Below are 21,863 nucleotides of genomic sequence, written 5' to 3' on the forward strand. Positions count from 1 at the left end.
ATTTACTGAATCAAAATCCATCCTCAGCCTAGTATTGTATCCTCCATGATATAGATATAGATGAGTGATTCTTAACTCCTTCATATGAGGTTACAAGGAATAATGCTAACATTTTGAGTCAATTAGAAAATAAAAGGATTGACAATCATTCTGAAAAGCTTAATGAAGTTTAAATTATTTTTGGGACATGCAATAAAATCTTTATTAAAACAGTGTGAAAACTAACATCTAATGAAACTACAAGCAGTTATTTTTTAAAATCATGAATGATAAACCATTTATAATAGAAATATAAGTCATTTGACTATTTTTCATATTATTATATAAGTCAAGAATAAGTTCATACAACTATATCAGGAAATTACCTTCCCCATTGATTCCTCTCATTAAATTTAAAAATATTTTAGAAAAGTCTGGGAAGATGGTGGCGAGATAGGTGGGAGTGGAGTCCACTTCCCCTTGGCACCAGTGAAACACCTAGCTGATCTGAGGAACAGAGTGAACAGCTAATGGTATTCCAGCATATATGAAGATCGGAGACCAAAGATAGAGGACATTGAAAGATCTGACGGTAAGAAGAGTGCTTAAGGACAATAACGTCCCTGGGACCTGCACGGGGACCAGAGTGGCTGAAGCCCCGGCCCGGGTGCAGGGACTGCTGCAGGATTCTTGGGAGAGAGCCAGGTTGGGCTATTTGAGAAGTCAGGTGCTTGTTAGGAACCAGGGAGCTTGAATAGGAGGAATTTCTCGAAAACAAAAAGAGAAAATAGAGGCACTCAGTGGCTAGTTAGAGAACTCTCTGCAGCAGCCGTGGCCTCTTGCGCCCCTACCCCCTCAGCCCCTGGAATGTGAACGTGGGATAAGCAGCCCCAGCACACACCTGAAACCCCTGGTGGGTGCGCACCTCGATCAGCAGCAACCCGGCTGCCCCGGAAGCACAGGCCCAAAGCCTGGGACAGTGTGCATCCAGATCAGCAGTTCGGCTACCTGGGTGCACAGGTCCAAAGTGCGTGGCTGGGCGCGCACCTCGAATCAGCAGCCTGGGTGCCCACACCTAAAACCTCAGGTGGGTGCGCACCCGGATCAGTGGCTGGCTGCTCTGCACATAGGCCCAAAGCCTGGGATAGGCCCCACAACCCTACTTGCTCTCAAGGAGGAAGGCAGAACCAACAGAAGAAGGGAGCTGCAGGGGTAGGGGAGACTGCATTCCCCGGAAAGACTAGACCCAGCAGGGGGATGAACTACCCCATAGCAGCACCCAGAGCCCCTAGCATCTAAGACAGCAAAGAGCTAGAAGGTGGAATGTGTGTTGCCCCTAATTGGTGCAACTCAAGGACAGCACAGCTGGTGAACTAAAGGCCTAGTGGGGAGCTGAAGGACCCTGAGGAACTGGACTGGAGGCTGGACAACAGTGAAGAATGTGGCTCAGGAAGGGAGAAAAGTGAAACCAATCCCTCCAACCACCCCTTCCCGTTTCACAGACAGGAAGACCAGCAGAACTAACCAGACCAGTTTAAAGCCAGCAGAAGACTTTTTTTTTTTCTTTTCTACTTTTTTCTCCTTTCCCCCTAAATTCCTTCTTCCTTTCTGTCCTTTTTTCTGTTTTTATTCCTTCTTCCTTCCATCCTTTACTTTTTTATTCCTTCTTGCTGCCTTCTTTTATTTACGTTTTATATTAATTTTTGTTAAAATTCCTTCTACTTATCTTTCCTCCTATCTATTTTATTCCTTCTTTCTTCCTTCCTTCCATTCCTTTTGTATTCCCTTTTTCCTTCATTCCCTTCTTCTTTTTTTTGTTTTGTGCTTTATTTTTTCCTCTTTCTCCTTTTCCCACAGCTGAGAAAATAAAACCTGGAGCTCTGATAAGACCAGATTTAGACCCTGTTAGACCCATAAACGTCAGCTCAAGACCAGTGAGTGCAGGAGATTAAGGAGACGGCACCATTGAATCCCACTGGCATTCTACCATAGAAGTTCATACCATACACCCAGGGAGTCAGAACACATCAATTTAATAAGCAGAGGCTAACAAGAGCAGTATCACAAACAATGGGAAGACAAAGCAATAATCCCCAAATGAAAGGAAAGGACGAAGCCTCAGAAAGAATGCTGAATAAAATAGAGGCAAGTCAACTATCAGATACTGAGTTCAAAGGAATGGTTATCAAGAAGCTCATAGAGCTCACAGAGAACTACCAGAAACTACAGGGAAACTACAATGAACTCACTGCAAACTATATCAGCATGAAAAAGGAAATAGAAACTATCAACAAGGGCCAAGAGGAAATGAAGAATACAATTTCTGAATTGAAGAACACAGTAGAAGGAATAAAAAGCAGACTTGATGAAGCAGAGGATCGAATCAGCGAGCTGGAGGACAAAGTAGAAAAAAACACCCAGAAAGAGCAAGAAAACGAAAAGAGGCTCAGAAAGAATGAAGAGGGATTAAGGGAAATGCAGGACAACATGAAACGTAATAATATCCTTATAATAGGGATACCAGAAGAAGAAGACTAAGAGCAAGGGATAGAAAACCTGTTTGAAAAAGTAATGATGGAAAATTTCCCTAATCTGATGAGAGAAAAAGTCACCCAAATCCAGGAAACACAGAGAGTCCCAAGCAAGAGGAACCCAAAGAGGCCCACTGCAAGACACATCATAATTAAAATGGCAAAATTCCAAGACAAAGAGAGGATCTTAAAGGCAGCAAGGGAGAAACAGGAAGTAATATACCAGGGAGTCCCAATAAGGTTAGCAACTGACTTCCCAATGGAAACGCTCCAAGCCAGAAGAGAATGGCCAAAAATATTCAAAGTAATGAGAACCAGAGGCCTGCAACCAAGACTATTTTACCCAGCAAGGCTCTCAATCAAGATAGAAGGCCAAATAAAGAGCTTCCCAGACAAAAGAAGTCTAAAAGAATACACCTCCACCAAACCAGCTCTGCAAGAGATGCTAAAGGGACTGCTTTAAGGAAAGGAAGGAAAAGAGAAAGAGAGAGGAACACAGGTAGGAAAAAATGGCAATGAATAACTACCTATCGATAATAACCTTAAACGTAAATGGATTAAATGCTCCAATCAAAAGACATAGAATAGCTGAATGGATAAGAAAACATGACCCACACATATGCTGCCTACAAGAGACCCATCTCAGGACAAAAGACTTGCACAAACTGAAAGTGAAGGGCTGGAAACAAATTTTCCAGGCAAACGGACAGGAAAAAAAAGCAGGGGTAGCAACACTCATATCAGACAAAATAGACTTCAGAAGGAGGGCCATAAAGAGAGACCCAGAAGGTCATTTCATAATACTCAAAGGAAGAATCCACCAAGAAGACATAAACATTGTAAATATATATGCTCCCAACATAGGAGTACCCAAATACATAAAGAAAATCTTGGAGGACTTCAAGAAAGATATTGACAGCAACGAAATTATAGTAGGGGACTTTAACACCCCACTGTCAAAAATGGACAGGTCTTCCAAACAAAATATCAACAAGGGTATTGTGTCACTGAACAATACCCTAGATGAAATGGACTTAACTGATATATATAGAGCTTTCCATCCCAAAGAAATTTGAAAACCTCGGTGAAATGGATACATTTCTCTTTTTTTGATATATTTATTGATTATGCTATTACAGTTGTCCCATTTCCTCCCCTTCACTCAACTCCATCCTGCCCACCCCCTCCCTCCCACATTCCCCCCCTATAGTTCATGTCCATGGGTCATACTTATAAGCTCTTTGGCTTCTACATTTCCTACACTATTCTTACTCTCCCCTTGTCTATTTTCCACCTATCATTTATGCTATTTATTCTCTGTACCTTTCCCCCCTCTCTCCCCCTCCCAATCCCCTCCTGATAACCCTCCATGTGATCTCCATTTCTGTGGTTCTGTTCCTGTTCTAGTTGTTTGCTTAGTTTGTTTTTGTTTTGTTTTTAGGTGTGGTTGTTAATAACTGTGAGTTTGCTGTCATTCTTACTGTTCATATTTTTTATTTTCTTTTTCTTAGATAAGTCCCTTTAACATTTCATATAATAAGGGCTTGGTGATGATGAACTCCTTTAACTTGAACTTATCTGAGAAGCACTTTATCTGCCCTTTCATTCTAAATGATAGCTTTGCTGGATACAGTAATCTTGGATGTAGGCCCTTGCCTTTCATGACTTGGAATACTTCTTGCCAGTCCCTTCTTGTTTGTAAGGTCTCTTTGGAGAAATCAGCTGACAGTCTTATGGGAACCCCTTTGTAGGCAACTGTGTCCTTTTCTCTTGCTGCTTCTAAGATTCTCTCCTTCTGTTTCATCTTGGGTAAGGTAATGAAAATGTGCCTTGTTGTGTTCCTCCTTGGGTTCAGCTTCTTTGGGACTCTCTGAGCTTCCTGGACTTCCTGGAAGTCTATTTACTTTGCCAGACTGGGGAAGTTCTCCTTCTTTATTTGTTCAAATAAGTTTTCAATTTTTTGTTCTTCCTCTTCTTCTGGCACCCCTATAATTCGGATGTTGGAACGTTTCAAGATGTCCTGGAGGTTCCTAAGCCTCTCCTCATTTTTCCCAATTCTTGTTTCTTCATTCTTTTCTGCTTGGATGTTTCTTTCTTCCTTCTGTTCCACACCGTTGATTTGAGTTCCAGTTTCCTTCGCATCACTATTGGTTTCCTGTATATTTTCCTTTGTTTCTCTTAGCATAGGGTTCATTTTTTCATCTAGTTTTCAAACAAATTCAACCAGTTCTGTGAGCATCCTTATTACTAGTGTTTTGAACTGTGTATCCCATAGTTTGGTTATCTCTTCCTAGCTTAGTTGTATATTTTCTGGAGCTTTGAAGTGTTCTGTCATTTGGGCCTTTTTTTTGTCTTGGCGCTTCTGTTACTTAAAGGGGCGGAGCCTTAGGTGTTCCCCAGGGCAGAGTGGGGTAACGCTGGTTGCTGCACTGTGACGCTGTACGTGGTGGAGGGGCTGAGAGGGAGCAATGGCACCCACTCCACTCTACACCGGATTTCAGTCACTCCCTCCGCTACCCACCATCAAATTGAGCCCCTCTGGTGCTGGTTCCCGAGTGGGTGGGCTTGTGCGCACTCTAGGCCCCTGTAGGTCTCTCCAATGACCTCTCCTGTGATGCTGGGAGTCTCCCCTGCTGCCGCCCCCACCCCCACGGGCGTTTTCAATCACAGGTTTGAGGCTTTATTTCCATGCGCTGGATCCCTGGGTTACATGGTGTGCTTTGCTCCCTGCCATTTGACGGTTTATTTGTGGGCGAGTGTGGAACCTCGGGGTGCTATCCGCCACTGTGCCTGCCCCGTTCTCCGCCACTCTGAGTCTAGCCCTCCCAGTTTATCTGTGCGTGAATGTAGGGCCACAGGGTCTGCTAGTGGTCAGACTGCCGGCCCCGTTCATCCCACACTCCGCCAGTCTCAGTCCTGCCACAGCCATGCGAGTCCTCTCTGCCCTGGTGCCCGACTCCGCTCCTCCTACCAGTCTGGATGTATGTTTCTTTTTTATCTATTTGGTGTCGGACTTCCTTGTGGTTCGATTTTCTGTCAGTTCTGGTTGTGCGAGGAGGCGCAGTGTGTCTACCTACGCCGCCATCTTGGTTCTCCGAAATGGATACATTTCTAGAAAAATATAATCTTCCAAAACTGAATGAAGAAGAAGCAGAAAGCCTAAACAGACCAATAACAGCAAACGAAATTGAAGCAGTCATCAAAAAACTCTCAACACACAAAAGCCCTGGACCAGATGGTTTCACAGGAGAATTTTACAAAGCATTTAAGGAAGAGCTAACCCCTATCCTTCACAGACTATTCAAAAAAATCCAAACTGATGGAAGACTCCCAAATTCTTTTTATGAAGCCAGCATCATCCTAATCCCAAAACCAGATAAAGACACAACAAAGAAAGAAAACTTCAGGCCAATATCGCTGATGAACATAGATGCTAAAATTCTGAACAAAATATTGGCTAACCTCATCCAGCAATACATTAAAAAGATCATACACCATGACCAAGTGGGATTCATCCCAGGTATGCAAGGATGGTACAATATTCGCAAATCAATAAACATAAGACATCACATCAACAACAGCAAAGGCAAAAATCACATGATCATATCAATAGATGTGGAAAAAAATTTGATAAGATACAGCACCCATTTCTGATAAAAACAATCAGCAAAGTGGGAATAGAGGGAGCATTCCTCAACATCATAAAGGCCATATATGAGAGACCTACAGCCAACATCATACTCAATGGACAAAAACTTAGAGCTTTCCCACTAAGATCAGAAACAAGACAAGGATGCCCTCTCTCACCACTTCTATTCAACATTGTTTTGGAAGTCCTAGCCACAGCAATCAGACAAGAAAAAGAAATAAAAGGCATCCAAATTGGAAAGGAGGAAATGAAACTGTCACTGTTTGTAGATGACATGATAGTGTACATGGAAAATCCTGTAGACTCCACCAAAAAACTACTTGACCTAATAAATGAATTTGGCAAAACAGCTGGATACAAAGTAAATACTCAGAAATCAAAGGCATTCCTGTTTACCAACAATGAAACATCAGAAACAGAAATCAGGTGAAAAATCCCATTTGATATAGCAACAAGAAAAATAAAGTACCTAGGAATCAACCTAACCAAGGAGGTAAAAGACCTGTACTCAGAAAACTACACAACACTGAAGAAAGAAATTAAGGAAGACACAAAGAAATAAAAGCATGCACCATGCTCATGGATTGGAAGAATTAACATCATCAAAATGGCCATACTACCGAAAGCGATTTATAGATTCAATGCAATCCCTATTAGAGTACCCATGACATATTTCACAGATATAGAAGAAACATTTCAGAAATTCATATGGAACCATAAACAACCCCGAATAGCTGCAACAATTTTGAGAAAGAAGAACAAAGCAGGAAGGATCACAATACCTTATATCAAACTGTACTACAAGGCCACTGTAATCAAAACAGCTGGCACTGGCATAAAAACAGGCACATAGACCAATGGAATACAATAGAGGGCCCAGAAATAAACTCAAGTCTTCACAGTCGATTAATATTTGACAAAGGAGGCAGGAGCATAAAATGGAGCAAAAACACCCTCTTCAACAAATGGTGTTGGGAGATCTGGACAGCTATGTGCAAAAAAATGAAACTCGATCACCAACTTACGCCATACACAAAAATAAACTCAAGATGGATAAAAGACTTAAATATAAGTCGAAACACCATAAAAGTCCTTGAGGAAAACTTTGGCAGGAAAATCTCAGACATTCCACGCAGCAACATCCTCACAGATGTCCCCTAAAGGAAGGGACATAAAGGAAAGAATAAACAATTGGGACCTCATCAAAATAAAAAGCTTCTGCATGGCTAAAGAAAACAGCACCAAATTACAAACAGAACCAACAGTATGGGAAAACATATTTGCCAATGATACCTCAGACAAGGGCCTGATTTCCAAAATATTTAAAGAACTCATACAACTGCACTCCAGGAAGACAAACAACCCAATTAAAAAATGAGCAAAGGTCTTGAACAGACACTTCTCCAAGGAAGACATACGCAGGGCCTAGAGACATATGAAAAGATGTTGAGCATCACTAGCCTTCAGAGAGATGCAAATTAAAACCACAATGAGGTACCACCTCACACCAGTCAGAGTGGCCAACATAAACAAATCAATGAACAAATGTTGGAGAGGATGTGGAGAAAAGGGAACCCTAGTGCACTGTTGGTGGGAATGCACACTGGTGAGGCCACTGTGGAAAACAGTATGGAATTTCCTCAGAAAACTAAAAATGGAACTGCCCTTTGACCCAGCAATTCTGCTGTGGGATTATACCCTAAGATCCCTGAAACACCAATCCAAAAGAACCTATGTGCCCCAATGTTAATAGCAGCACAATTTACAATAGCCAAGTACTGGAAGCAACCTAAGTGCCCATCAGCAAATGAGTGTATCAAAAAACTATGGTATATTTACACAGTGGAATTCTACGCAACAGAGAGAAAGAAGGAGTTTATACCCTTTGCAACAGCATGGATGGAATTGGAGAGCATTATATTAAGTGAAATAAGCCAGGCGGTGAGGGACAAATACCATATGGTCTCACCTTTAACTGGAACATAATCAACAAAAGAAAAAAGGAAACAAAATATAACCAGAGACATTGAAGTTAAGAACAATCTATCAATAGCCAGGGGGGAGTGGGGAGGGGACAGTCAGGAAAGGGGATTACAGGAACTACTATAAAGGACACATGGATAAAATCAAGGAGGATGGTGGTGGTGGGGGAAGTGAGTGGGTTCAGCTGGGGTGGGGTGGAGGCATTGGGAGACAAGGCAAACAAGTGTAATTGAATAACAACAAAAATTTAAAAAATGAATCAAAAGTAATGCAAGGCAGTTGGAGCAATGCACTGTCTGATTAGTTGGGCTCTAAAATAGTTGGAACATTTTAATGATGACCAAAAGTGGTCACTGTGTAAATAATTTTGTAGTTGAATTTACCCACTGGTTTGTAAATCCAGATGCTCATTACAATCACTTGCAAAGCTCCTTAAAAAAATACAAATCCTCAGCCCTCACCCCTAACGTACGGAATCATGATTTATCAGCTTCACACAATATATATTTTCCAAACATTCTTTTTAAAAATTTAAGTGTTGTTGGTATACACATATATTGGTTACATTAGTTTCAGGTGTATAATATAGTGATTCAACATTTTTATACCTTACAATGTAATCACCCCACTAATAATCATCTGTCATTATGTAAACTTATCTCCATATTATTGAGTAGATTCCTCTTTCCCTTTTTACCCATCCCCCTACACCCCTTCCCTCTGGCAACCATCCAGTTGCTCTCTGTTCCTATGAGTCTGTTTGGTTTTAATTCTGTTTGTTTACAGTATTTGTCCTTCTCTGTCTACTTATTTCACTTAGCATAATACCCTCTAGGTTCATCCATGTTGTCACAAATAGCAAGGTTTCATTCTTTTTTTATTGCTGTGTGATAATCCAGTGTATGTGCATGTGTGTGTATGCACCACATCAAGCATTCTATGGGAGATTTTGATGCAGTCAGTTCTGTGAACTGTTGTTCCAATCAATAACATATTAAGACTTCTAAAGGTTTTGTCTTATGAAAACTTTTGAGAAGTTCAGTCACCATGTGGAATCATAACTAAATGTCTACACCTGGGCTGGTATTTACTTTACTATTAATAAGTAAGGGGAAGCAGGAAATCCAAAAGAAAATGTCAAGCTTAGTGTGGTGTAATGAAAGAAAGTATGCATTAGATGCTATTCCTGACTTTGTCATAAACTAGATGTGGAGCATTGGCCAAATCGTTCCCCACCACTGAACCCCACAATTTTTCCTCTATCATGTGAGTAGCTGGACACTAAAATAGTTCCCTTCCTGACAGCAAATCTCATGGAAATTCAAATAAACTAATCCATGTGAAAATGTGGTAACTCCTGCAGCTTTTTCTGACTTCCAAGTTCATTCAAGTAACTTAAAGCAAGGGCTGTTAGTGGATTTGCTGTTTAATGTTTAAATTAAATGCAGGGAGAAGTACATTGTGTGTATATTGGTTCTTGTCAAAAGCTAATGAGGGATTTCAGGCTACCATAAAAAGGGGAAGTCCAGAAATTCCCCGAGGTAGCCCCCCAACATCCAAATGACTGTTTCCAGGTAAGATTTTATTTGAACAAATAACTCCAAGGCAAAACAAAACAAAGCAAAAATGCAAAAATGCAGAAAGAGAGAAAGGGAGAAAGGAACATTCATTGTCTTTAAATTCTTTTATACTAGGAAGCTCTTGAAAGAAGGAAATATCAGAACTGTATCCTGGATAATCTAGCTAATCCTCCTAATAAAAGGGGAATACTTTTATGTACGTAAGTTGAAGCAGGTTGAAACACATATGCACGGATTTGCTTTTTAGAAAAAGTGCATGTCAGAGAAACTTGGTCTTGCAAGGTTATTGAAACTGGGTCTCTAATAGTTTTTTCACAGGTAATGTCTTCTATGATTTTTCTCCATCCATCTTACAAAGAAACCCTAACTTCTCAGTCACTATAAAATAAAAACAAATATGTAAAACTAAATTAATATATGCTTATGTACAAAGGCTGTTCAAGGCAGCTGTAGAAAAATCCAAAAAGGTTGACTTATTAGGATTTTGAAAATATTAGTGAATTATTGTTTTTCATAATGCTATTATATTGTTAGTGCAACAAGCACAATATAAAGCTAACCTGTTACATGTTTCAGAAGTAAATTCTTACCTTTCATCTTTACAGAGATTTGCTAGTTGGACAGCTTTTCGAGCAAGAATGAAACTGGAGAGAGAGGTTACATTTAAACAGTTAGGTGACAACAGTTTATCTTAAGAGCCCCCTTTTTGAAGTGTTCTTGCCTCCATGTACTCAGCATTAATGAAATCTCCCACACCCCCCAATATTTCCCTCTGCTAGAACAAATGCCATGCTGTCTTTCGTCTGCCTCTGTATCTAAAACCCCTGCTAGGCTGTGGGCTCCTAAATGACAAGTGGCATCCTACTCAACATTTCACCCCCAAAGTTTGGTACCGTTCTTGGCATACAGTGGGAAATCAAATGTCAGAAAAATTGATGTTGAATTAAATGATTATCCTGGTAATGACTATTACCTTCTGCCAAATACTTGATAAAAGCTGGAAAAACAAATATAAATACATGTCTGTAGTGGATGCCATGGTGGGACACCCAGAGCATTCATTGCCCTCAGCTCACAGCTGAACCCTTCTCTAGCAATTGTATTCTGCAGCAGAGAACTGCCTGCCTCAAAATCCCCTGCCTCTCCCCAGCATGACTAGCTGAGGCTGCATGATATCTCTGAAGGATCATCCAGCTCCAGAGCTTGCTGTAGGATGGCTTAGGCCTTCATTGGATCAGCACTGGAAACCGATCTTTTCTCCTGTCTGATCCTGATTCCTTTCTCACAGGCAGTGATCCCAGAGCACCTTCCAATGAACCTTCTACACTCAAATCTCTATCTCCAAGTTGGCTTCCTGGGAAACTTGCCTAGCACATTCACAAAATTCAGCAATTGAGTAAAAATCAGTTATAATCTGTCTGCTTCCTTTTAGTCAAATAGATTATATTTATTATACTGACATTACTAATAACATATATTTTAAAGAATTGAATTGCGATAAGAAGTCCTTATAATATTACTAGAAAATCATTTTTTTCAAAAATCTAAATGAGCTAAGGGACAATGAAATTATTTCTCCATTAAAAAAAGTTTAGAAATTGCATTTCTTTTGATATAGACAAAAGACAAGCAGATGAGCACTGAAAATTCAAGGACTAAAAACGGGTATTTTGTCCTCTCCCTCACCCCCAAATTAAACTGTTTCTCAATTTGATTTGGACATTCCTTTAGAGCTGTTGAGATCACTTCAGGAAGCAAAGATATAAAAACATATTTGTGTTAATACAGAGAATAGTATTTCAGAGGAAGTTGTACTTTATGGGAGATAGTCATAATTTTGCTTGATTTAATACCATATGTTATGGCTTGCTAGTAATGATCATAGCTAAATTTTAGGTTTATGCAAGAATCTATGATTTTAGACTTATGCAATTATTTCAGTGAAAATCACCAATATCTGATAAAAGATTAAATCATTTAGCTGAAAACCTTTTCAGATCTTGGGTGCTTTTCATAGTTCCTTTTCTAAAGGGCAGTTAAAGTTGGCTATTTTTGTTGAATCTAAAGTCAAGAATGAAATAACATTCTTGATATAATTCTATATGGACAACTATCCTTTAAGTTTCTTTGGTGTTTTATTGAGGAAATCAAACATGCTGGCTTTGGGGTGGGAATATTTCACAGCTCTAAAATACAAGTTCCTTTCTAATTTCCAGAAGGCACTAATTATCACAAACAGTACTGGGCAATTAATATTTCTATCTTCAAAGCTTTCCCTGCCCAGAGCAAAGAGCAGGGTGAAGGCAATATAGTTTCAAGGGAAGAACAGAGTAGAGGCAATTGTCCAGATAAATCTTTTTAGAAACTGCCTAAATAACCCTATTACCATCTGGAAGGCTTCTGCCATGCAAGTCCTTGTTAGTACAGCTGAAGAAAGCCCAGAGGGCAAACGCTACTATACCTAACTCTCAGGGTAAGAGAACATCAATGTTCTTCCTTCCACAGGTGGACTAATGTTTATTGGGTCTCCTAAAATCTCTACCTCAACCTCCTGCTTTTCTTTGGCATGTAGAAGGTAATGCCGAACTGCACAAACAATCTGTATCCTTTCCTACCCAGAGTGGTCAGAGATGAAGAGCCTGTATTGTCACTATGGTCATTATGTTGTGAGCTTCTTCCCTTTCCAGGGGGGCTGATGCTGTTTCTTATATGTTATAGCCAGAAAAGTGGTTACAAAATGGTTAGTTGGTAATCTGGCAGCACAGCCTGTTTTCTAAGTCCCTTGGGTCATGGGTCTGTTCCCCTCGATTTTGTAATTTCCCTTTAATAATGCAATACACATGAGCTCAACTTTCCCAGGGGTGAAGGGGAAAATCCCAGGTCCCTAAAAGTCACTTGACTGCTATATAAGCTGTGCTCTTTTGTTGCCATTGGTAGACCGAATAGTTCTTTTGTTTGTACAGCTATGAGGAGCGCTAAAATACATGGCAACTTGGAGGCTGTGGCACTCCTTAGCAATCTGTGGGAGCCTTCCTTCCTCTCTGGATGCCTAGTACTCAAAGAGCAGAGCAGCTGTGTGTGGGATTCAGAAGAGAGGGGAAGAGCTCTCCTCTTCAAGACACAGAACTTCTCCCTAGACCATCCCTGGTGAAGGATAGCTATAGAACAAATGCTAGAACAAGTGCCATTGAGTTCAGGACTGGCACTGCTTCAAACTGTACTTCCTAATTAGTCATGCACCTTATATCCCAGGGAAACAATAAACATATTAACATTTGCTATGTAGCAATGTTTGGAATGGAGAAAAGGTTAAATCCCAGAAACTGTAACTTTGGAAGATATTACAGGATAAAAGTTTTCATTCCAGAATGGTTGTAGACATTCTGCCTCTAAGTAGGGTCATCTACCATACCACATAGTTATTGTTGCTTCTTTTGCTGTGTTCAGTATATATAAATATATATATATGTTTTATGGAGGAAAGAAATATATGGGAACAAGTTCAAATGGTGTCAATTCTAGTAAAGCTTCCCAGTGTTCTTATGCTATGTATAAAACATTAATATTTTAATACATGGAAACGTAATATATTTCTGTAGGGTTATTTATCATTGCTTGAACTTGATTTCAAAACAATATGCTCTGACAGCATCCACACAAATACACCAACACCATTTGGAAAATGCAGAACACCCAGCTCAAACTTACCCCATGATAGCGGGCAGAGATCCATCTGGTTTGCTGTCATCCAGGGTTATCGAAATTGGAGCCTCCTCATCTTGGATGATCATACAACCACAGTAGTCTTAACCAGAAGAAAACCAATAGGATATTGAGACTGACCTTATCAGAGATTTAGGGGAAAATTTATATATATTTATAAATATATATATACACATACATAAACTATTTAGCTAAGAGAAAGGCAAAGCTTTAACTATTGCTGTTTTCTCCAACTTCCTAGAAGCTATTTCCTATCAAATACACATACTTGACTATACAAAATTTTTCACCCAGACACATGGAAAATGACCCATCTTCATGATCTTTACATAAAGATCATATATGAAAAGTGCAAAACTAGAATTTTAAGATGATCTTGGAGCTCTGGCATACACAGGGAAAGAGAAGGCTGTGTTAGAGGGAATCACCCCTATGAACCCACAGAAGAGGTGGCAGGAAGTGATCCTTTAAGTATGAGCAGAAGGCTTATTAACAATAGCTACCATATCTGCCCAGACCCTGCCTCATTTAGTCCTCATGATAACCTGACAGTAGGTTTCATTGTTACCATTTTACACAAAGAGACTGATGCTGAGAGAGGGGAAACGTCACACCACAGGCCACATAGCTAGTAAGCAAGTGAAGCCCAGGAAAAAGTGACTTCAAAGCAGTACTCTTTCCATGGTGCCCCTTTGTCTCACTCAGCTCATGAAGAATAAGTGGGAGGACATATGCCAGGAGCCAGTGTAATGGTGGCCCTGCAACTACTGGGATCTCTTCCTCCCCTTTCACAGCCAGCAAGTGCTCTTAGAGTCATTTTCTGTTATGAGGGGCTATGAGGAAATGAACAGACTGAGATCTCTGTACCTTTCTCTACCAATTTGAAAGCACTTACCTTTTTTTCTGTTCAGTATCTAGTATAATGTTCCCCCCAAAAGTTCAGTTCTTCTTGTAATACAACTTAAACATTAATAAATGTAACCTACCCTTCTTCTTCCAAAAGGCTTCCTTGTAATACATCATACATTTAATGATAGCTCCCATTGGAAGACGTTGGACTAACTGGTTTCTTGCAGGTGGCAGCTCTGGAGTAAAGTGAATTTTGGCTGTCAGAGTTGGAGGGATGGCACTAATAACATATTTGCACTAAAAGACACAAACACAAAATTCTACTTCAGACATGAGTCAGTGTTTGCAGAGGGTGTAAAACATGATATTTATCATTTTGAATGACACTGAGCAGTAAGAATATACAAAATGAGGCCAGTGTGAGGCAAAAAACAATAAGGTAGGTCGGCCAAGACTGGTCATTTGGAAGACTGAGTTGGAAACATGCCAGTATTAATTATGCCACTGCCTGGATTATATTTGGTTAGAAACTACAGAAGCTACAGCCCTATTTAATATATGATCCTTTTGACTAAACTGAATTACCTCATAAACTTCATGATTCAATGTCTGTACGATGATGTTGTCACCTGACTGGTCAACACAGGTAACAGGACGCGTCAGCTTCACTCTGTTCCCAAGAAGGCTCATTATCTTTTCACTCACTTGAGCAGATCCACCTACAAACTTCCGTTCCTACAGGAGAAGGCAGGCAAGAAACAGCACAAAAGCCGAAGGAAGGACTATCATATTTGCCACTGATTAGAAAACCTACAGAAAGTCAGAGGCCCTCACTACCCTCTGTATACTTAACCGTTGGAAGAACTCATTAGGTAAGAGGCAAAGTCTACCAAAAGACCTTGACTATCATGTTCTGCAGTTCCTGGCAATAAAAAGCAGTTACTAGTTTATAAAGTCACAGAATCAAAAGAAATGTTCTATACTGGTCCCTTCACTGAATGCAAATATCAGCAAGTCTCTGGGCTTCAAATGCCCAAGAGTGCAGTGCATGGAGGAAATCCTGGGAAAGTGCAGGTGCTGTGCTTCTCCCAAAGGATATGGTTTCTTTTTTTTTAATTAATTATTTTTTTTAGTTTTATTGAACTGGGGATGCAGTTTATAACTCCCCTTGGTTTCTTAAAGCCCCAGCCAAGAGCTGTCTAGGCAGATTAAAATGTTCTCTAAGAGAACAGGTTCAGAGTACTCTTATAAAGAATCTGGTCATCACCTGGTGATGTTTTAAGAATCTAAATCTCAGATCTTGAATAACTTTTTGCAAAAATGGCTCAAAGTTTCAATGTGGGGGCAGAAGGGTGAAACCTAAACACCTTCCTGTTCTTTCAGCCATTGTTAAATAGGTCCTTTGAACAGCCCTATAAGACCATGAGTGCTCTTTCCCACTGTGATATGCTATATCCACAATGGAAATGGTTCCAGCTTAATCTAAGAAGGTAAGTCCTTAATATAATATATTTTGTAAGAACCAGGGGAATATATCTAGCCTGTTGTAGAAGATTCTTTGAATGGTTACAAATACATGTAGATAGACTGAGGCACAGGCCAACATTTGACAATTAGGTACCTCAGTCATGCCCCTCTACAAAACCTTATATGAGCAGCCACACAGTGATTTTTATGCTTTTCATAACTGGCCATTGTTCTAATGACACCATCGAAGTTCTTCATAAAAACATACCCATAGTAGTTCAGACCTAAATTCATGATCTGTCTTTCCTCAAGAAACTGGGACAATTTAATTTATAATTTGACCTCTGTTTTCCAAGACTTACTTTCAATTTTAGTATAGTGGAAATGGAAAGATCGTGGACTATTTCATCTTGTTCACTGCCTACCCCTTTATGTTTAGTATTGGTCAAATTAAATTATTAAAGAATAAATCTAAGTTCTTTATAAAGACATTGTGATAATTGTTTGAGAGTTATAATATGAACTGTGCTTTCCAAAAGTCCATGTAGAGTTTGGCTAGAAGTATCTTGACTCCTCTGAATGAGTCAAGATACCCTGGAAAGTAAAATACAGGTTTAAAGGAGTAATGTGTTATTTCTGCTTACATGTAAAGACACACAAAAAAATGCAACTGTCCTCTATTAGCTAAAGGTAAGGGTCAAATGGATAATAACTCTTGGGGCCATAGAACAACTTGGGGACTTCTGGATATCTCCTAAGTAGAAAAATAATTCACTTAGTAGATAAGGACTCTATACCTTGCACTATGGAATACAGCAAAGTGAGAAGTAAACTACTCCCAATTAAACCTCATCCCATTGAGGCATAATATTCCTAGAAAAGAGAGTCCCATCTTCTTTGGATAAGGGAGAGCCTTGAAACAATCTCAGAGACTAAAAAAATGGGAAATTAGGACTCTGGCCTCATCAATGATTTGCTGTGTGTCCATACAATAAGCTAAACAAGTCCACAACAGAAGTGGTATGGAGTCAAATTTTAGTTGGCAGCAAAAATTTAGAATCCAAAATATAGAATTTACTAATGAAAGAGTGACCATAAATTATTATGAAAATTAGAAGAAAGAATAGTCACTTCCATTCTATAATAGTTAACATAAGAGAATAACTGAGACACAGAATGGGACAAAAAAGCCTTATGTCTGGAGCAGAGATGACTTTAAACACAATAATTTTACAAGTACAATAATCCTCCCCTTATCTGTATGCAGTACATTCCAAGACCCACAATGGATGCTTGAAACCATGGAGAGAATTAAACCCTATGTATACTATATTTTCCCTATACATATACTTTACAGCTTCTCTTTGGCATATCTGAAATGCCAGCATCACTACTCTTGCACTTTGGGGCCATTATTAAGTAAAATAAAGGATACTGGAACATAAGCATTGTGATACCATAACAGCTGAGATGGTTACTAAGTGATCAACAGGCAGGGAGCATCTACAGTGTGGAGACAGTATACAAAGAGATAATTCATGTCTCAGGTGGGACACACTGGGAGGGCATGAGATTTCTTGCTTCTCAGAGTGTTGTGCAATTCAAACTTATGAATTAGTTATTTCTGGAATTTTCCATGTAATATTTTCAGACTGCAGACCACAGACAACTAAAACTTCTGACAGATGAACTATGGATGTGGAGGGGGGCAACTGTACCAGACATTTTTGGAAATTAGTTATTTCAGTAATTTAGCTTTGCCTTACATAAATAGCCTAATGTTACCTACCTTCAAAAGGAAATAACTGAATTCCCAGAAACTACATAATTCAAAATGAAACATTCTTTAGCTGTGAACTTATTTTTCAGGAATGAGAAATGGAAATGAGGACTTTTGTTTTCAGAAAAGTATTTTGAGATTATTTCAAGCTGCTAATTATTCATGTTTCAAAATGCAGAAGCAATTATTGAGACAGTGATCTGGGGGTAGGGGTAAAAATCTCAAATAAAGTTATATTTGCAAATGGACACTCCATACCTGGCCCCCATTGGTAACGGAGAATATCCGAGTGGTGCCACCACACTGCTTCACATACCACAAGAACCACAGGGCAGATACCTCATGCGGCTCAGAGGTCACATTGATGTTCACAAAGAGAGATGCAAACTGCTTAGCTGTCCTGGTCACAGAATAAGAGTGGATGTCAGAGGTAAATATATATATATGCTTCACTGGACATCATGTTTTTAAAACACAATTTAGTGTGGTTAGAAAATATTTCTATGGCTTCTAAAAAAAGGCCTCATGAACTAAATTTCTGAAGGAAGGCATATTTTAACTCTTAGGAAAAATTAACTTTTCCCTTGCTTTTAGGAAATTATGGGTCAGCTTCAAATATGCTAATCCCAGTGTAGTCTGAAGGATCAATATACTTCTCAGGGATAATTAAGGATATCTGTTCTCACATATTTGAATAACCCTCCTTTACTCTCCACCTCCACTACTCCCAAACTGGTGCAGGGTACCACTATCATCTGGGTTATAGTCGTGGCTGCTCATGGTTAGCCCTACCTGGCTATCTTATATTCCCTCTTGATGCTTCTCCAAATTATAGCCAATGTAGTCTCTTAACAGCTCAAAATGAAACAAAACAAAAAAAACTCCACTCCACCTAAAACCCTTCAATGGTCTTCATGGAAAAAGGCAAAAGTCTCAAATATGGCCAATTAATCTTGCACCATCAGCAAATCAACCAGTTCTCCAATCTGTCATTACATCACTTTCTCAGGGCCTCTTTAGGGTCCAGGAATACTGTCCACACCTTGCTAAAACATGACAATCTTCTAACTTCAGGGCCTTTATAAAAGCTGTTTGTTGCTCTCTCTACCTTGAAAACAACTTCTCCAAAATATCCACCCTTCATAACACCCACTGTTCACTGTGGCTCATTCCTAGAATATACCACCCATCAGACCATTTATCCTTCAGGTCTGCATTCATCCATAGTACATCATTCTTGGAAGATACCATCCCCTCACAACATCAAGGTATCACCCACCATACCCCAACTACTGTGGTATAATCCTGGAAGATACCACCTACAAACATCATTCAACTTTTCTGTCTCCCCCCAATCTACTGTGACTCATTTTTAGAAGATACCACCCTTCCACATCATCCATCCTTCCTGTCTTCCTCATGCACTGTGGCTCATTCCTGGAAGATACCATCTACACATGTCATCTACTCCCCATTCAATGTAGCTCATTTTTGGAGGACACCATCCAATCACACAATTCATTCTTCTCGTCTCCATATCAACTGGCCCATGATTGAAAGATACCATTCTCCCACACCATCTATTGTTTCTCTCTTACCCCAACTACTGTGGTTCATTGCTATAAATACCATCTAAACACATATTCCATTTCCTGTGTCTCCCCCAACAACTCTGGCTCATTCCTGGAAGATACCTATTCCCCATCCACCTCTCCATCCACCTCTCCTGCCACCCCGATCCACTGTGACTTATTCCTGGAAGATTCCACCCCCCCGCCCACAATATCCAATCTTCCTGTCTTTCCCCTACCCTATCCACTATCTCATTCCTGGAAGATACCCAATCCCCCATATGACCCATTTTTCCTCCCAATCCCATCCACTGTGGCTTATTCCTGGAAGACACCATCCCCCCCCCAACACAATCCCCCTACCTTCCTGTATACCCCCATAAAAATGTGGTTTATTCCTGGAATATACCATCCCACTACATCATATATCCTTCCTGTCTCCCCCCACAGTCACTAAGCATTCCCAGTTTATACCACTCCCTCAAATAACCTGTCTTTTTGTACCTCCCCATCCACTGTGGCTTAATCCTGGAAGATACCATCTCCTACACCATCTACCCTTCCTCTCACCCCAACCTCTATTGCTTATTCTGGGAGGATACCAATACCATCCCCCACATCATCCAGTCTTCCAGTCTCTCCCACTCCCGTATACTGTGGCTCATTCCTGGAAGATACTATTCCCTCTACCATCTAGCCTCCCTGTTTTCCCATCCACTGTGGCATATTCCTGGAAGATATCCTATCTCCACACCATACAGTTATCTTGTCTCTCCTCAACCCCATCCACTGTGGCTCATTGCAGAAAGATACCATTCATTCATTCCTGGAAGATACTCCTCTTTCACTCCATCCAGTCTTCCTGTATGCCCCACACCATTCATTAGCTCATTCTTGAAGTGTACCATCTTCACACACCATCCATCTTTCCTGTCTCCCCCCATCAACTGAGGCTCATTCCTGGAAGATATCATTCAACCAACCCATCCATCCTTACTGTCTCTCCTCATGTACTGTGGTTCATTCTTGGAAGCTACCACCTTCCCACAACATTCATCCTTTAGCCTTCTACTCCTATCTATTGTGGCTCATCCCCTTACATCATCATCTCTTTCTGTCTTGCTCCCATCCCCCATGGCTCATTCCTAGAAGATACCACTATCCTTCCATATCACCCATCATTTCTGTCTCCACCCATCCACTGTGCCTCAGTTTTGGAAGGTACCAATCCCCCACAGTATCCACCCTTCTTGTCTTTCTCCTGAAATATAGCATCCCACTGCACCACCCGTCTTTCCTGTTTCCTCCCCATGCACTGAGGTTCATTCCTGCAATATACAATTCCTCACACCATCCACTCTTCTTATCTCCCCCCAACAACTTGCTCATCATTGGAAGATATTATCCAAACACACCAGCCATCTTTCACGTCTCCCTCCATCCACTGTGGCTCACTCCTAAAATACACCATCTGCATACACCATCCGTATTTCTTGTTTTCCCAATCCATTGTCACTCATTCTGGAAACATACTGTCTTCTTACACTATACATCTTTGCTGTGTCTTTATTCATTATGGAACATTCCTGCAAGATACCATGCTGCAACACCTTCTACCCTTCCTTGTTTCCTCCCATCCTCTGTGGCTTATTTTTAGTTGATACGTCAACTTTTTTGTTTCTGCTTAAAGATTGCTTCATTAAAGAATATCTCCTTTATTCTATGACATTTCAGATTCACTGTTACAGTCACTCTCCTAGCATTATGTAATTTTGTCTATAATGTCAGTCTCCTGCTAGAAGAACGTAAACTCCATGAGAGTAGGGGACTTGTTTAGCAAATTCACCACCATTCCTCAGTGCTTGGTGCAGTGCTTTCACATAGGAGTCCCAAATGGTCACTGAATAATCTGTAACTCAGCTAATACACAGATTCTCACTGAAAACATTATAATTTATATTTTTTGTTAAAATATACTAGTGTCCCTTCAGTTTCATTTTTTATATCTATATAGAATCACTTTACTTTCCAAATTGCTTCTATATCTGACTTCTATATAATCTGAAAACATAATCACTTTCAAATCACTTGTGTTTTATTGCAAATCACAAAATTCTTTCATTAAAAAAAGTTCTACTTCATTCACCTACTTTTCTTCTTAAGCTTTAGGTTCATTTTATGTTCAAACATGCTCTGAAATCTCTAAATGTCCTTAATGTTGCTACTGACTGAAAGATCGTTAGATTTCCTCTTAACTCTTTTCCTATAATTTAGGAGGAAAAATGCTGCAGTTCAAGCTAGGATAGAAAGAATAAGAATTGAAGATAAAAAGTAGCTTTTAAATAGTCAAGATTACTGTGTCCAACAGATCTTTTCGATGAGGTCTTTCATCGTAATTCTGTCCCATTCATGTGCATGGGGAGCATTCCATGGCGCATCAGCTGGAATCTGCAGAGAAAGAAGGGCTCATATCCAGGTGTGATGGTTACTGCCCACTGCCCTGCCAAGATGCCCTAAGAAGAACCTCTGAAAACTGTTTTTTCTGTCCATGTTGGAATGTGTGATTGGCATACAATTCAACGTATAGCTCTTTGGATTCTATGTGTTAATGCTGTTGCTAGAATAATTAATAATAATAATAATAATGGCAATATATAAGTGCATGTATAAGTTTGTAATAAATTAATATGTAGTATGAACATATAAATTAATGAATTTTGATAATAATGATAATTACTATTATTGAAAGTT

The 21,863-nt window shown here is 39.9% G+C and overlaps 1 protein-coding gene across 1 annotated transcript in view; it reads right to left on the bottom strand.

Annotated features, from left to right (window-relative positions):
• The window catches only part of MAOA (monoamine oxidase A), an 87,361-nt gene that overhangs the window by 8,085 nt on the left and 57,413 nt on the right, over positions 1–21,863 (bottom strand). Inside the window, exons 5-10 of the mRNA XM_045187515.3 lie at positions 21,469–21,560; positions 17,800–17,941; positions 14,880–15,029; positions 14,432–14,591; positions 13,431–13,527; positions 10,313–10,366 (exon numbers count right to left, since the gene is read on the bottom strand). Of these exons, the coding sequence (XP_045043450.3) occupies positions 10,313–10,366; positions 13,431–13,527; positions 14,432–14,591; positions 14,880–15,029; positions 17,800–17,941; positions 21,469–21,560 (695 nt within the window). The remainder of the gene's footprint in view (positions 1–10,312; positions 10,367–13,430; positions 13,528–14,431; positions 14,592–14,879; positions 15,030–17,799; positions 17,942–21,468; positions 21,561–21,863) is intronic.

The sequence above is a fragment of the Desmodus rotundus genome, chromosome X (assembly GCF_022682495.2).
Source record: "Desmodus rotundus isolate HL8 chromosome X, HLdesRot8A.1, whole genome shotgun sequence".
NCBI classification, from domain to species: Eukaryota; Metazoa; Chordata; class Mammalia; order Chiroptera; family Phyllostomidae; genus Desmodus; species Desmodus rotundus.